The 18,441-nt window shown below is 37.4% G+C and overlaps 1 protein-coding gene across 3 annotated transcripts in view; it reads left to right on the top strand.

Annotated features, from left to right (window-relative positions):
* The window catches only part of Acyp2 (acylphosphatase 2), a 147,535-nt gene that overhangs the window by 120,294 nt on the left and 8,800 nt on the right, over positions 1 to 18,441 (top strand). The window contains exon 5 of one of the 3 annotated variants that reach the window (XM_026399916.2): positions 9,874 to 9,977. The exons of the other annotated variants lie outside the window; for them this stretch is intronic. Within the exon in view, the coding sequence (XP_026255701.1) occupies positions 9,874 to 9,977 (104 nt within the window). The remainder of the gene's footprint in view (positions 1 to 9,873; positions 9,978 to 18,441) is intronic. 3 annotated transcript variants of the gene reach the window in all.

Raw genomic sequence — 18,441 nt, forward strand, 5'->3', positions numbered from 1 at the left:
GTGTGTGAAAGTGTGAACAAGATTGAAGATATCCATGATATTGAGTTATAGAGCCTGTTTATAAAAATACCTTTGATTTTTTTTTTTTTTTACAGGGAGATTTTTAATGCTAGGACACAAGCTCCTGTGTGGTCTCCTAAAATCTTATCATTTCACTTTTCAACTGTAGAATCTTTTTTTTAAAAATGCATTTGTCATGAGTCTTTCACAAGAAGATTCTTAGCACAGAGTCAGCTTGTATTCATTCCTCTGAAAACAAAGAATTGGGGTCAGGAAAGCAGGATTCTTGGAAGGACCAATGTGGACCCTGATGGGGAGATTCTTCTCTAACAATGCTGTTTGGGTTATTTTTTATTTTTTATTTTTTATTTTTTTTTATTGTTGGTCGTTCAAAACATTACATAGTTTTTAATACATCATATTTCACAATTTGATTCAAGTGAGTTATGAACTCCCAATTATACCCCATATACAGATTGCTGAATCACATCAGTTACCCTTCCATTGATTGACAAATTGCCTTTCTAGTGTCTGATGTATTCTGCTGTCTGTCCTATTCTCTACTATCCCCCCTCCCCTCCCCTCCCCTCCCCTCCCCTTTTCTCTCTCTACCCCTTCTACTGTAAATCATTTCTTAGATTTGTATTATCTTGTCTTACCCCTCCTTTCCTCTTATATGTCCTTATGTATAACCCTGAGGATCGCCTTCCATTTCCATGCGATTTCCCTGGGTTATTTTTGACTTTGTTCTGCTGTTGGAGCAACAATATGACAAAACTGTGTCTATTTAAATTTAATGAATTAGAGCCTGCTCAAACCTTTTTTTTTTTTTTTTTAGTTTAGTCAAACCCAATTTTTAATAAATGAACAACTATGGTGTAACATCTCTGTTTGGGCATGCAATAGGGAACTTATGTTCTGATGTTCTTAGCTTTAATTTAAACATACAATGTTTGAAATGCACTCTTAGAAAACCCAGTTCAATACTAGTGCATTATTTAATAGAGTGTTGTTTTTATGCCAAAAGAAATCCAAATGACAATATACAGCCCCTAGGAGGCATAGAATTTTGTAATTACTGTTTTAAAATTTTTAAGTCTCATCAGAGTCGTTAGCTAACATTTCTAAACCTTGATGCCTGAATAATTCTGAGCAGATATCTGACCTCTGTTTCATCCCCAGCCAAAGCCAGGTGGGAGGGAAGATCTATACAACCAAGAGTTATAGCAGTTATTTTTGGAATTAAAAGCAGGAATTTGCAGCATGCACAAGTGTCTGGTTTTGTCTCTTGAGCTTCACAAAGACTAGCATCATATTGAGACTATTATATATTGTTCTTTGAAACTAAAATAAAAATCTGGAGAAATTAAATATTTCTTATTGAAAATCACTTAGCCTTAGGATACCAACATTTTTTACTGAGTTTCTATATAAATGGATGCATGGTCAGGCAGCAATAGGGAATCAAGCTATTTCTTATGAGCTATGGTATATGCAGGAAGAAAAGCATTACATAAGCCAGGAACAGCTTCTCCAACACAGACACAAAAGAGAATGATGTAATCGCAACTGCAGGTTTGTGCTTCCACATTAATGGTGCTTTAAATATCATTTAGCCAAACTGAAATATTCAATTCAACCTGAAGAGTTACAAAGAAATGACTTTCAAAAATTTGTTTACCACATTCTAATAAGGTTAAGCACTCTTGCCAAGAACAGGAAAACATCATGTTAATTAAATTTGAGTAATAACATTCATAATGTGGATCATTTTCAATGCTATCTAAAATAACTGCCGAAGAAGGTACAGGGCTCAGCTATATTAAAAAAATGCTATGGCAACCTGAACTGAGATGGTCCTGAATCCTGTAGACCACATTTTAAGTTTCCTAATATTATTTTAAGGTTTTGTATAAGGAAGGATGATATGAAAGAAGAAAAAAGAACCTCCTTACCTAAATTATCTTGGTCTTTTTTTAGTTTTTTTTTTTTTTTTTTTTTTGTGTGTGTGTGTGTGTGTGTGGTACTGGGGTTGAACCCAGGGCCTTGTGCATGTGAGGTAAGCACTCTACCAACTGAGCTATATCACCAGCCCCCTAAATTACCTTAGTCTTAATCAATTATCTAAAAATTTCATTTTCACCTTTGAGTGAATGATTCAGCTCTATATGGTAATTATAACGAGGCTGTTCTTCTGTATGTACTCATGTTGGGTTTTATGTAAACCTAAACTTGTATGAATTTGGTTATATTCTCTAAAAGAGCAGACTAATGTTGAACCTAAATCCAAATATATTTACCAGTAAAAACTCACTGTTTGGCTTCCATATCTGTCCTGTCTCTCACTATCTATGAGGATTGGCTGTTGGACTGTTTTACAGAGGTTAAACATCTCATATATATGTTTAAAACAGTTTTTAGTTTTGAAAGGAGAATATGATGCTTGGTTATTTCTAGCTTCTAGAGTTAGGTCAGGAGAGAAAATACTTTTAAAATCTTTTTTCTAAAATCATGGAATAATTTAGAAATGAAGAAATCTGTGCTGTTTCAGCACCCCCAGGGATGTACTTCCTGAGAATCACAGGAAAGAAACACAGCTATCAGTGTGTGTATGGGTTTTGTAACTAATAGTCCCTTTTCTAAGGAATACTAAGCACAGACAAATGATTAAGCAGATTCATAGAATCTAACATATTAAGTGAAATCCATTCAGGCAAATTTGGAATATTAGCAAATATTATTTTATAATGAACATCCAAGCCTTGCTTGATTTGCCCAATAGAGTATTTGATAAAGGCAAATAAGTTCCATTTTAGCACAATATCTTATTGGTTAATAGTCAAACAATAAAATGCAACAGTAAGCATATCCTTAACTATATGTATTATAGTAGTTCACAAAGAAATTGCTATGGGTTTAGGTTACATTTATACATCTTTTCTGGGAAAAAAAATGAAGTTGAAACTTCAATAGTGTATAATTCTCTTTTCTATCCTCATTTGGAGAAATTCCTTTAAAAAAGACATAATCCCAGCTGCTCAGGAGGCTGAGGCAGGAGGATTGCGAGTTCAAAGCCAGTCTTAGCAAAAGCAAGGCACTAAGCAACTCAATGAGACTCTGTCTCTAAATAAAATACAAAATAGGGCTGGGGAGGTGACTCAGTGGTCGAATGCCCCTGAGTTCAATCCCCAGTATCCCCAGCCCCCCGTACTCTCTATCTTTAATCTCCCCCCCCCCTCTAACTTATCCTCTATGGGTACTTTGAATTTTCACTCAAAAACACAATTGTGTTCACGTCCTTGCTCATTGAAGTAAGGACAGAATGAGTGTGTGGGTGAACACCTCTCTCCTGTACTCACATAATACTTCATACATTTCTTCATCATTGTATTGGTCATGCTGAATTATAATCATTTGCTTTTCCCACTAGACTATGAGCTCATAGGAGATAGGCACCCTGTCCTGTCTTTGTAGCCTAGATGCCTAGCACAGAGTACAGAATAGTTATTTAGTAAGTATTCGTTAAATAGTTTGTATTTGCCACCTCATCTTCTGTGGCTATGTTAGGATAAACTTCAAGTCTCCTGAAAGAAGATGCAAGTTGTGGTTTGTAATTTTTGATTATTCCTAAGAACCTACCTCACTCCACTGAGTCTCAACACTAAGAGGTGTCTGGAGCCAAACACTGATAGCCAAACACAAATTTCAATTTCACTGTACTTGCTAAGAGTTGTCCCAAGCCTCAGGGGGTATCTGAACTTGTCTTCCTGGAAAATAGATAAGAGCCTGATGTAAGCCAGAGGTAATAAGGATGGAGAAGAAGAAAGAGAAATGAAAATATATTAAAATCAAGAGGACATCATGACTGATTGTTCAGGGCTGAGAGTCAATGACTGCCCAAATTCTCTCATTTCAGAATGCAGGAGAAGAGCACTTGGGTAAGGGAGGTGAGGGTGAGCAGGAGGTGAGGAAGTGACTGGAGATAGTTATGGTACATTTAGTGAGAAATCTCAGTAGAATATTCAGATATATGTATCTGGAACTTTTAGGCTAAATTTGGGTTTAAATGAAATCATTCAGAGAATAAATAGAGATTAAGAGAAAGCAGATTAAGCTTAGAGATCATCAAAAGGATTGAGCAAAATAAAAGGAACTCTCACTAAAAAGGATTGCCCTGAGACAAAGAATCCAGTTACAATTAAGCTTGTCATGGTGGCTCAGAAGTAAAGACTCAACTTCCTTTTCCTTCAGTGGAATATATTCTCATGCTTTGGATGCTAGATAACTTCTTATCTGTTTAATTAAGTCCATCAAAGTAAGTACCATGTATAAAATAATTCAATGGTGCCATGTGCAGTTGCATTGTCATGGATATTATGGGGGAGACAGACTTCTGAATGAACAGGCTGAGAGGTGGACATGGCTAGCCTGCATGATGCCCAGAACAGGCAAGGATGGGCTCATGTTGGGGGCCAGGCAAAACTGAGTTGGGTAAGACTCCCCATCTTCATGGAACTAGAATAGCAAACACATTTTGTGACAGGAATCATCAGAGCTAGTATAATGAAACCCTTGTGCTTAATTTTTTAATGATGTGTAAGTTAATTCTAGACTGAGGTATTATGAAGTAAAATTTAAAAGTCAAAATCAAAACCTTATTATTGAAGATGAGAGTGCTGCAACTCCTGGTGAGAGAACCAGGGAGGAGATTTTGATTGTAGGACTGTTTTCTAAGGAGTTAAATATAGATTGTAGCAACATAAAACCTATATGATTATGGAAAATGTTTTACCAAGTCCCACTTTTTTCCCATTACACGAATTCAATTAAATCTGCTCGAACAAGAAAGAATTATAAAAAATAGTAATTATACCCTACCAGCTAATTATTTTCCTCTTTAGGATGAATGAGTGATAACAGAGGCAAGCAACACAATTAGCAAACTTCCTTACTGTTTGTTTTCATTCACATGTTTATTTATTTGTCCTATGTCCTTCCACAAAGCAGCTGCAGTGATATTATTATTCATTTTTAGTGGTTTTATTCATAATTTATTACCCAGGAGACCCCAGTTCTCTTGGAAACAAAATGTATGTTAACTTGTGGATTTTTGCCTTAAAAAATTTGAGGCTTAACTATCAAATTAAACTCTCTTATGAAAGACCAACCACAGAAAAATGGAAGTTTCTCCAAATCCTTCAAAAAATGCAATCCTAAATCCCAAGACACTCTTTTGTGTCTATTGGGGTTAGTGATTGGGGACTTTAAATAAAGTAAAAAGAACAGTAAATGACCAATAATTTCTATCCTCAAGGATGATGGGAAACCAAAAAAACAGTTTTAACATTTTCAGACAATTCCCAGCCTCTCGAAGGTTTCCTTTGTGTCCTCACCCTGCTCCACCCTTTATTTGGCTTTGCCGTGAGCTCTTAGGGTTAAATTTCAAGATCCTGGAGTAAGTACATTTCTGCCTGTTTTGATCTTTGTTCAGGTCACATGTTTTCCCCCCAACTATTCCTGTGAATGTTTATGAAAAAGCACTAAATAAATACTTGCTTATTAACTGAACAAAAACATTTGACCTGCTTTTAAGTGACTAACCCACTACAATGAGCCACTCGCTCCTCTTGAAATCACCTGAAGTACATATTCAGTGAATAAGAACACCAGTCTGGTGTTTTGATCACTTAGAAAGTTTGTTTTTTAAAAAAATGTTAAAGTAGAGCAGTGTGACTTATAATTTAATGATTATTCTCTGGATGGGTACATGTGGTGTGACTATGCGTATGTTTGCATATGCACCCGAAAGGTATGAAAGGATGCACCCCAGGGAGTGGCAGCATCTGAGTGGAGATGGGAAGGTCCCCTTTCCCGTTTTCTGCTTCCTATACTTATATCCTATTTGAATTTTTACAATGATCAGGCATTGCTATTTTAATTAATAATTTATGAACTGCAAAAGTGATTATTTCTAACATTCCAAATTTAAGATAACATGGTGAAATAATGGCACCACCATTGACTCAAAATTTTTAAAAAATATTTTTCACAGTAATATTTTCAATGTATTGACACATTTGGGGCTCTTCTACTAAATGAATGATTAAAAACAAAAAAAGTAAAATTTCTCCAAATTATTATTACATAAAATGATTACTACATTAGTTTTGTGTATGTTGGCTTGGGGTTCTGATTATAGACTTCCAGTTTAGTTCTATGACTGTGACTAGGATTATAACCTTTTAATATTGTTACTGATGATCTATACAAATCAGTCAGTCAATCAACTAGTAATTCATTGAACCCCTTGCCCTTGTCAGCCCCGAGGCTGGGCACTGAGGTTAGAGGTGGGTAAATGTAAGTCTCTCTCTCAGTAACATGAGCTAACATTTATTCCGTGCTTTCCATGCCTCTAGCACTGTGTTTAATTATTTATATATTAACATATATTAACATATATTAACTCCTTTTACCTTCAAACATTTCTGTAATGTGGAAACATTATTAACCTCGTTTTACAAATGAAGACACTGAGACACATAGATTACATAACACCTAGGGCTGCACACTTAGGAACTAGGGTGGCAGCCATTTGAATTCCAGAAGTCTAGCTCTGACTCAATAGTCCATCTCCTTAAACCATGACCTCAGAGTACCTTCCAGATCATAAAGTAGGTATAATCTAGTAGGAGGAGTTTTACAAGTACATATTTAATCATATTTTAACAATTGGAACAACTTGCATTTCCAATGATGGGAAATTAAGTATCAAAGATAAGGTCTACTCATATAATGCAAGCCCTGAGAGGCATTTAAAATGATATAGATGTTGTTCTGTTAACATAAAAACAAATAATCTTCATATTATATGTGGAAGATATTGTAACAGTATTTATAATATGATTTGAACATTTAAAAAATAACTTTATAATTAAAGGTCAAAGCTGGACTTATAGAAAGCATCCATATACTTGTGGGTCAAAGGCGGCTACATGAGTGATTCAGGTCAGAATATTGGGAAGCAGTTCACTGATCATTGCACTTTCTCCGACTGAGCTTGGTAGGACTTCACCCATCTCCTCAACAGAGCCCCAGGTAGCCACCACCAATCAGTCCCAGGTGATTCTTGAGATGAACTCTCTTGGTTTTTTGAGTATTCACTACCCTCCATCTATTCACCTCATATTTTTAGTCTCTCTTATATCTAATGAATCTGATTTTCTTGTCCAAACTCCATGTGTCTCTGTGTCCCTTTTTTCTGTATACTGTTTGACACTGCTTCCTCTGGAGGGAACCAATGCTATTTCCTCACATGGTGGAAGGGGCAGAAGAGATGGAAGGAACAGACTCACCCTACTTGTACACTGGATCCTGATTTGCTACTGCTATTATTGCTGTCTTCCATATCATCACCTTTTCCTTTTTTATTAGCTCATTCCCCTAAGCATACAAATATGCTCAATATCTATAATTGTTTTTATAAGGTTTTCTATAGACCCACATTCTCCTCTAGCTATTGCTCTCACAACACACCTCTTTGGTAGAGCTGTCTATATCGACTCTTTCTGCTTCCTCACCCTCCTATTTTGCCCTCTGCAGCTCTTTTATCAAGTGAGAATCCCATCCATGAAGGTTCTGTTTAATCGTCTCCTAAAAGTCCCACCTCTTAATACTGTCACTGTGTGAGCTTTTTCATTGCTGTGACCAAAACACCTGGCAAAAAGTTTACTTGGGGCTCATGGTTTCGGAGGTCTCAGTCCATACCACTCCATTGCTCTGGGCCCAAGTAGAGGCAGCGCGTTGTGGAGGAAGGGCCAGGGGAGGAAAGCTGCTCAATTCCTGGTGGGGTCAAGAAGCAAAGAGAGAGAGGGAGGGGAAAGTGTGACAGGAAGATGCACTCTTCCAGGGCATGTCCCCAGTGACCCACCTGCCCATAGTTACCACCCAATCAATTCATTCAAAATAGGATGGCTGATTAGGTCACAGCTCTTATAATCCAGTCTTTTTACCTCTGAATATCCCAGCTGTATAGCCTCGTTAATTGTCTGAGGTAATTAAAATGAAAAGCAGTGGGTGGTGCCACTTTTAAAAAGGTGATCCATATTTACCGTTTCTGCTATGCTTCCTAGGAAGAAAGTACTATCATTATATAATCTCTATGCCTGATTTCACTTGGACTAGAGAAAGAGCAATCTGATGTAATTCCATTTCATTAGTGCATTTCCTCAATAGGAAAATTCTTGTATAAATGGTTGAGATATAAATGTACATACACACACACCAAACACAGTGCCCATTATAAATAAATACATGGCCATGCATGGTGGCGCATACCTGTAATCCCAGCAACTCCAGAGGCTGAGGCAGGAGGATCGCAAGTTCAAAGCCAGCCTCAGCAACTTAGAGAGGCCCTCAGCAATTTAGGGAGATCCTATCTTGCCAGGTTTCTGTTTTCGAGACTAAAAGGCTCAGGGGTTACTGGGCTGTGCAAAATAACCACACAAGAGACACAAATACCTTTTTCTTTGGGGTAGCTGTGGCGGCTCCTCTGACCTTAAGGGTCCGCAGGAAGAGAGAGAGAGCAAGAGCTCAATAAAAGGGGAGAAGCTATTCAAATGAGGCAAGGAGTCAGGTCTCAGGGGGCTGAGTGTATCTTCATGATGTCCACTATCAGCAGGTTGACTGACACCTGGGTAGGCCACACCCAAGGGCACAGTAAGAGGAGGGGACACACACTAGGCACTTCCATGGAAGATTGTATCCTAAACAGGGCAAGGGGTTATATTACAGAGGAACAGGTGAGCATAGCTTCACCCATGGGGCTGTAGCAAGACACACCCATGCACGAGACACGGACCCTTAAACCCAAGAAGAGTGGGGAAAGCTCTGCCACATTTCTGTCGCTGAGCACCTCAGCACCCAGCCGGGGAGTGTGACTTGACTCAGTCACTTGCAAGGTTGGTCTCCCACACTGTCTCAAAATGAGAAAGAAAAAAAAAAAGGCCTGGGGATATTGCTCCGTGGTTAAGTACCCCTGGGTTTAGGTGACTGTCTCAAAATGAAAAAAAAAAAAAAAAAAAGCCTGGGGATTTGGCTCAGTGGTTAAGCACCCCTGGGCTTAGTCCTCGATACCCCAAATAATAATAATAAATTTTAAAAAATTAAATGAATACATGGTATTCTGTGTTGTACACTGATTTCCTGTGATTTGATGGGCATGGCTTTGTTCCCCAAACTTTGTCATTTTTGAGACTGCTTTTAAGGTCACTTCCCTAGAGAATTTTGATGACTCTGCCACCAATGTATTGATGCCTCATAAGATTCTACCAGAAGCTGCTAACTAGCTTCTTTCCACCTTCCTTCCTTTCTCCCCCGCCCCATAGAAGCTTAACATCTGGATATAGTGTATAGTTAGAAGAGGCTCCCAAATATGGCATGATTCTCAGGTCCAAATAGCCCTTTCTAGACCTGACACATGGAATACCATTTTTCCACAGCAGGACCCACCTTCTAGCTTTAGCTTTGTGGTCATAACTTCTGAGACCCCAGACTTTGAATTCTGTTTAATGCAAAGATGTCACCCTGGTGCATTGGGGTTTATAATGCCTCATCTCAAAGTCATTGGGAAGCTAAATTATGATAATCATCTACTATGTAAGTAATTAAAAAGAAAGAGATGGAATATAGTTAAAATTACATTTTGATTCTGGTTACTAAGTTTTCTTTGATCATTTTATTAATGATATCAGAGAAATTGAGCACACCTTATAATACAATATTAAAATTAGTAGAATTTTCCCTTGTGGGGTATCATTACACGTCTCTCAGCCTCTTCCGTTAAATCCTTTTTATCTTCTCTCTTTCCACTTCTAGACCTTCCTTCCTCCACTTTGCTACCTCCCTCTAGATGGGCAACTTGGTTATATGATGATGTCCTTTTATTTGAGATTCACCAAGCTGTTAACAGACTGAAATTGGTGAGCATTTAACTTATCAGTGCTGAAAAATATTGAGAGCATTATAATATAGAAGCCCCAGTCACAGGTGAGCACTTGGGAATGGAAGCCGGACCATGGAATTATTCTATCATGAGCCTCCAGTGAGCTGAGTCACAGACGTGGGATTAAAGTTAAAACACTCTTCTATGGGAAAATGATGATTTAAAAAGAATAATGTGTGTGTGTGTGTGTGTGTGTGTGTGTGTGTGTTTAATCCTGGAAGTTACAAAAGATAAGCCATTTTCCTATCTATGAGACATATAAAAAACAGTTTCACTATTTTGATTTTTTTTTTTGTTAAATATCTAAAGGCATTTTGAAAACTCCCATTTTTCAGGGTGAACAACATACAACACAATACACTCTGTCATAGATGTTCCCTTTGAAACACAGTCTTCTTTTCATTAAAATTTAAATTTTTATTTTGATTTGCCATGTACCAAATCTCCTGTTCTTCCAGGGATTCTTGTGTCATTGGCTGCCTCTCCATTCTGCCTTTGAACTGTTCTTTTGATTCCAAGTGACTGTCAGGGAGATGCTTCTTGAATTTCTCTTTAGAACTGTGCATGCAACTCTCTGAGAGGAGGCCTGAGGGCTGGTGGGTACTTGCAGCTTGGGTCCCACCCCTCAGCTAGTTGCTGCAGCTCCAGACTACCCTTGCCTGCTATGAACTCTTGATCCAGGAATTCCTGGATGACAGTGGCTTGGGACTGCTGTCTTGTTGATATGTGTTTTTATGACCATAGAACATTGCATGCCTTGCTTTAACAGAAAAGGTCTCTAGTAAAGTTGGTTGTAAAGTAAAACTCCATAAATAAATACCCTCCCAGCCATAGTATTAGCAAGGGGAAAAGAACTTCACAGTTCTTTTATATGTGTACACCCCACTTTGTTCCCTGCAGCATTTGAAGTGATTTGTAAGAATATGCAAACCTCTAACGAGAAGAGTACACATTTAAGAGTGAAAAGGGATGAAAACAAGGGTGGGGACATAAGACAGAGCCAGGAACAAGCTTTAAAAAAATGCTTAAAAAAAAAAAAAAGGACTTCTGCTCTGGGTGGGTCCCATTTTGGCTCTACACTATCTAATAGTGCTCCATCATCTAGTGGCATCTCCCCCAAAACTCCATTTGCTTATGAATATTTTTGAGGGAGGTAGAAAGGTCAGGATGGGGGGGGAATAGGGGCGTCTAGTCAACTCATTTTTCATTTGGCTTCACGTAGGAGTAAATTTTAACTTATCTGGAATAGAGAACACCCTGGACTCTGTGTCCTTCGCATAATCTTCCCCAAATATTGTACTTTGGAGACAAGACACTTGTAAATATTGGAAGTCATTGAATTCAAAACCGAGGCTGGCTTGACCGGCCAAGAACAGAACCTTCAAGATGTATGAAGCTGCTCTGTGTCTCTCTTTCCAGAGTCTGACAGCTCAGAAGAATTATCTATTCTTGCTTTCTCCATTTCTTGGCTTCCCCCTCACTCCTGAAACTATTCTAATCAGGTTTCCACCCCCACCAGCTCGCTAAAGCTAATCTTGCTAAAGCTAATCTTGCTAAGGTCCTCAAAGAACTTTTCACTTCACATTTTACTTGGATTCCAGCAACATTTGGAAATGGACTCCTCTCTCCCTCTTAAGGGCCCTCTGTGCTCTTAATTTTCCAAACACCACACTTTAAAGGTGATCTGCCTCTTCTCCAATAAATCCTCTTACATACTTCTCTGCCTCTACTTCTTCTTCACTTGACCCTTCCCTTCTAAAGCTGAGAACTCCAGGTCCAAGAAAATTGGACCACCAAAATCATAGACCAAAATTGTACAGCAGCAAAAATCATAGACCAGCAAAGAATCTTTCTAATGCTTCTGAATCCCATAGCATAGAATTTCACACAGGTCTCCTTAACTGAGTAATAGCAGCAGAAGACATGGGTTACTGACTTGGTCAACTTCTGTTCCAAACTCCTGCCATCTTTTACTTCAGACCCAGGAAAATCAGGAGCTATGATTCCTGACTGTCTTGCAGCCAGAATTTCAAATGTGATTTAAGCTTCATCAGTGAGAGGTAGTCATGTGAAATTTGAAATTGAACCCGAGTTAGGTGAAAAGAGAGGCAGTGGTGCTGAAGCAATCTAGTTAGTGATTGGAGATCTTAGTGGACATTCCAAGGCTCTGGAGCCAACAAGTTTGGTGGTGGCTTCCTGTTGCCTGCAGTTCTCTATAGTAGTATGTTCCTAGGTGCAGTGATTTTAGTGACAGCCTCCTGGTTCCTGGAAGTTGCCCTAATAAGCCCATCAGGAAAAAAAAATTACCCAAGGCTTGGAGTTGGATCATAGAGTTTGGGGGTATCTTTTAGGGAAGTTCCAGGTATTGTTTCTTAGAATTTTCAGGAATTTTCTCATTCTATAGGAATATGTGCCCTTGATTGATTTCTTGTTATCTGGGATACTTTACAACTTTGTATCATAGAAATTCTTTTGCAGCAAACTATAGAAATGCAAATAATTCTTATCCATAACAAACATTAATTTTTTTTCTGATAGATATACAATGAATTTTTGTTCTGAAGAAACAATAACCCCAAACATTATTTTTTTTAATTTTCCTAAAGCTACACTGTCTAATAAAGGAATTGCTAGCCACATGTAGTTATTGAGTACTTGTAGCAAAAGTCTGAACTGATATGTATTGTAAGTATAAAATACATATTGGATTTCAAAGACTCAATATGAAAAAGTATGTAAAATAATTTTGTTGTTGATTGTATCTTGAAATAACATTGTGGATATATTGGATTAAGTAAAATATGTTTAAAAGTTAATTTTACCTATTGTTTTTACTTTTTAAATGTAAGTCCTAGAAAGTTTTAAATTATGCATGAGACTTGCATTATAGCTCTCCTGAATAATGCTACCCTATAAAATTTTAACCAGTTTTACATCTATTAGCAAGTTTATTCCAACATTCCTAATTATATCTAAGTATATATACATACAGAGATCTGTATACACATATGCACAAATGTATGCACACAAGTGTGGTGTGTGTGTGTGTGTGTGTCTAAATTCTCCTTTGAACTAGACTTAACATCTTACAGGGATCAGAGATATAGCTCAGTAGTAGAACACTTGCATAGCAAGCACAAGGCCCTGGGTTTGATCCCCAGCATCACAATAAATAAATAAACAAATAGATAGATTTTAAAACCTCAGGTTTCCTTATTAATTAAATTATTGAATAATATCTTTGATACATGTCATTTTATATTTGCATAAGAATGGCCATTTTAACATTTTATACTTTTAGCAAAGTTGTTCAAACAGGCCCAATCTAAGTCTGTTCTTCTAACCTTCCTAGGGATATTTAAGGACTTAATTTCCTTTATTAAATTCCATTCTAAAATAGCTAAGGTGATTTTCACTACCTGCACCCTGGCTGATACAATAACTAAAATTGTAGCTAAAAAGTGTTTACTCCTTTCTAGATGTTGTGTTAATCACAACTCTTTGAGATAGGCAATATACACTCCGTTTTACAGACAGGCACTGAGAATTTAAAAAACTTGCTCAATATGACCAAATAAAAAGTGGTAGCTGAATTCATAATCAAGCATAATGATTCCAGAATTCTACTACTAATAAGTTGTACCAACATTCCTGATTATATCTAAGTGTGTATATATATATATATATATATATATACACACACACACACACACACAGGTATGTATACACATGCACACATATTTACAGACATGTATGTATATATACACACACATTCTACAAGCACCTATTTTCTTTCCACTAAATAAAAGAGAAATGGGAGCATATATCTCATTTTATGGACCTGGAAGCTGTGGTGTGTCAAGGGAACTAGAGGTTATAGTCATGAACCCCCTTGTTCTACCTTCTTTGCTCCCAGGCCGTTCCATTCAAACTGATTCTCAGAATCTTAGAGCCTGGGTAATTCTTCCAGGCTCTCACCCAACTGAGGAGCTTGAATGGCGTCTCATTTCCCACGGCCAAGAAGCACCTCTGCCTAGACCAAGAGGGCTTGCCAATGGAATTGCACCGGAAGTGTGTGACTCTGAGGGTCAGAGTTTTATGTTTGGCAAAGGCAGAGAACAATTACAAATTTAATAATGGTGATTAAGGGCCCATTGTGTGACAGATTGCATTAGGTCACAAGCAATAGTCTGACTATAATGGCAATTATCAAGAAATACAAGTGACAATAAATTTTGGAGAGGATGTTGGGGAAAAGGTACACTCATACATTGCTGGTGGGATTGCAAGTTGGTGCAAACACTCTGGAAAACAGTGGAGATTCATCAGAAAACTTGGAATGAAACCACCACTTAACCCAGCTATCCCACTCCTCAGTATATACCCAAAGAATTTAAAATCCTCAGACTATAGTGACGTGGTCACATCAATGTTTATAACAGCTAATTTCACAATAGCTAAGCTATGGAACCATTCTAAGTGCCTTTCAACAGATGAATGGATAAAGAAAATGTAGTATATATACACAATGGACTATTACTCAGCCATAAAGAAGAATGAAATTGTGGTATTTGCTGGTAAACTGGAGACTATCATGCTAAGTGAGATAAGCCAATCCCCCAAAAACCCAAAGGTTGAATGTTCTCTCTGATATGCAGATGCTAACACACAATAAGGGTGATGAGGGAGGGAGCAACAGAAGTTCATTGTCTTAGAGAAAGGGGGAGGAAAAGAAAGGAAGGGGAATGGGAATAGGAAAGACAGTAGAATGAATTGAACATAACTTTCCTATGTTCATATATTAATACACAAGCAGTGTAACTCCACATCATGTTCGACCATAAGAATGGGATCCTATTTAGAATGTTATACTCCATGTATGTAATTTCCTCAGATTCATCTAACTCTGTCTCATCTTCATGCTGTGAGCAGCCCCTGTTAGTTTATCATCTTGCCAGAAACCATGAGTGGCAATGAGTGGAGACTTTGAGAACAGCCTCTTAATAACTATGACCTTGTAAATATGTCAAAATACATTCTACTGTCACATATATCTAAAAAGAACACATTATTTTTAAAAAGAAATGGTCTGACCACTTCCTATGACCTACAAATTTTCCCTTTAATCCTTTCAATAGCTCAGTGGGATCAGCAATAATACCCTCTTTTTAAAGATGAGGAATCTGGTCTCAGGTTAATTATGGATGTCCTGGAGTTCCCGGATAATCACTGATCCCTTCACTCATCATGGGCTACTGTCTGACAAATATTTTAGACATTGTATCAAAATACCATTGAAACACTTGTTTTGATAAAAGTCTCCCGTATTATTTTTCCATATGTAACTGAATAAAGAAACTTGTTTAAGAAAGGAAAATAGCACAATGTTACATACTGTCTTTCCATTATTAATGCAAGTTTAAAAGCTGGTAATGGACAGGCAACTCAATATTTTCCAACATGCACCACATTGGCTTTTAATTCATTAGCTGTCTTATCCTCTGTCTGCTTTCTTACTATGGTCTAGGTTTTATACTGGTGCTACAGAGAGATCTGAAAGGATTATGATGCCCCACTTTAGTCCCAGGAAATAGAACTGCTATGAATTATTGATAGTGTTGGCTTTCTAGTGCTTTAGTTTCACCTCTTTGTTTCAGACAAGGATATTGGTTAAATGGATTTTTTTTATATCACCCCAGGAGCTTTACTACATTCTTCAGGAAATATTGACTTGAATTATAGAAAAGACAGTCCTATGTTGATTTCTATTTCTATATTTGATAAATTCCCCATACATTCGACTCTCCCACATCCTTGTTCAATGGTAGGTTAATAGGACAGTTTTCAATCTGAGCTTCTCAGGGCCCATGGGACTCCTCAAAGGTGCTCGGATTGTAGCTGAAAGAGAAAGAAATCTGTGCTAGAAGGGGTGTCTGCATGCACGCACACATACACACACACATGCACATACACACAAATATTCCCTGGCTTCAGAGAATATCACTTACCCCACTATAAACATTAAGCTTTTGTGCAAGATTGTGTTGTAAGGGGGGAAAAAAAGATATTCTTTTTAGAAAGCTTGAAAATCCTGGATTAATATAATACATGCAATAGTAAGTATTTGTACATATTTGAGAAAATTAGAAAAAAAAAAGTCCAAGAATTTTTACCCAATATATCTGAGCATGTCCAACAGTGTGCTGGATTTGACAGAAGATGGTGGCATGTCATGTGACAGGCGTGCAGGATGGACTTGGTCCTCCTGTGCTGTTATAACAATCACTCTAAACACTGAGTGAAGCCAGTTGCCAAGTTTATTTATATCATGAGTAAAATCAAAACCACAAGACATACACTAAAACTGGGGTTAGGGGCTGGCAAAAATATATGGACCAATTCCATGAATCAGCTTAGTTCACATGTTTATATTCGGTTCATTCATCAAATCCATAGTTCTCCAGCATCCTCTGAGAGAATGAATATGCATATTACTTCTGTTATTTCATAGGGGACTACCATAAGTAAAATATTTTATTATTTTCTGGAATAAGAGCAACTATTTTTCTTTGAATTTTATTGTTTAATTTCTTTTTATTGGTGCATTATAATTATACACAGTACTGGGATTCAGTGTTATATATTTGTACACACACATAATATAATTTGGTCAGTTTCATTCCCCAGTACCTCCCATTGCCCTTCTCTACTCCCTCCCTGACCCCCTTTCCTCAACTCTACAGTATTCCCTTCTAATTTCATGAGATCATCCCTTTTTTCCCCTTTTCTCTCTTTATCTTCCACAGATGAGAGAAAACATATGATCCTCAAGTTTCTGAATTGGCCTATTCACTCAACACACTACTCTCATGTTCCGTTTATTTTCCTGCAAATGACCTAATTTTATTCTTCTTTCTGGCTGAATAAATCTCCATTGTGTATCTATATCACATTTTCTTTATCCATTCATCTGCTGAGAGACATAATTTGGCTATTGTGAATTATGCTGTTATAAACATGGTTAGGCAGGTATCACTATAGTATGCGGACTTAAATTCTTTTGGAAAAGTATTGGGACTCATAGTTGGGTCATACGGTGATTCCATTCCTTGTCATTTGAGGAACTTCCATACTAATTTCCATCGTGGTTATGCTAATTTATAACCCCACCAACAGTGTGTAAGTTTTCCCCCACCCCATGTACATGTCTTCTCCAGCATTTATTAATATTTGTATTCTTGATGACTGCCATTGTAACTGGAGTGAATTAAAATCTCAGTGTGGTTTTGATATGCATTTCCTTAATTTTTAAAGATGTTGAACTTTTTTATAATTCTTCTTGTAATTCTTCTTTTGAGATGTGTCTATTGAGATCATTTGCCCATGTATTGGTTGGGTTATTTGGGTTTTGGGCATTAAGTTTTTTAAAGCTCTTTATATATTCTGGATATTAATCTTTTGTTGGAAGAGTAGCTGGAAAAGATTTTCTCCCATTCATTGGGTTCTCTTTTCATGTCCTTAATTGTTTCCTTTGCTGTGCAGAAGCTTTACAATTTTTTTTTAATTTTTTAGTTATCAATGGACGTTTGTTTTGTTTATTTATATGTGGTGCTGAGAATTGAACCCAGTGCCTCACACATGGTAGGCAAGCACTCTACCACAGAGCCACATTCCCAGCCCCATCTTTAAAAATTTGACGTCATCCATTTATTAACTCTTGGCATTATTTTCAGAGCTTTAGGGGTCCTACTGAGAAAGTATATTGATTGCTCCTTTGTATTGGAGAGTTGACCCTGTTTTCTTTTAGCACTTGCAAAGTTTTCTGGTCTAATAAGAGTGATTTTTTTTTTAACTTGCAGAGAGTGTTTTAAAAGTAAGAGCTTTGTTTTGTGTCAGATAAAATCAAGGAAAGCAGTATGAAGATTCCTTGGAAAACTGGGAATGGAACCACCATTTGACCCAGCTATTCCTCTTCTCGGACTATACCCAAAGGACCTAAAAACAGCATACTACAGGGACACAGCCACATCAATGTTTATAGCAGCACAATTCACAATAGCTAAACTGTGGAGCCAACCTAGATGTCCTTCAGTGGATGAGTGGATGAATTGATGAAAAAAATGTGGCATTATACACAATGGAATATTACTCAGCAATAAAAAAGAGTAAGATCATGGCATTTGCGTGGAAATTGATGGCATTAGAGAAGATTATGCTAAGTGAAGTTAGCCAATCCCAAAAAAACAAATGCTGAATGTCTTCTCTGATATAAGGGGGGGTGACTCAAAATGGGGTTGGGAGGGACAGCAAGGGAGGAAGATTACCTCTAAATAGGGAATAGTGGTGGGAGAGAAAGGGAGGAAGAAGGGGAATAGCATGGAAGGTGAAAGGAGACCCTCATCATTCTACAGATACATGTATGAAGATGTGGAAAAAATGAC

This window comes from Urocitellus parryii, chromosome 12 (genome assembly GCF_045843805.1).
Source record: "Urocitellus parryii isolate mUroPar1 chromosome 12, mUroPar1.hap1, whole genome shotgun sequence".
NCBI classification, from domain to species: Eukaryota; Metazoa; Chordata; class Mammalia; order Rodentia; family Sciuridae; genus Urocitellus; species Urocitellus parryii.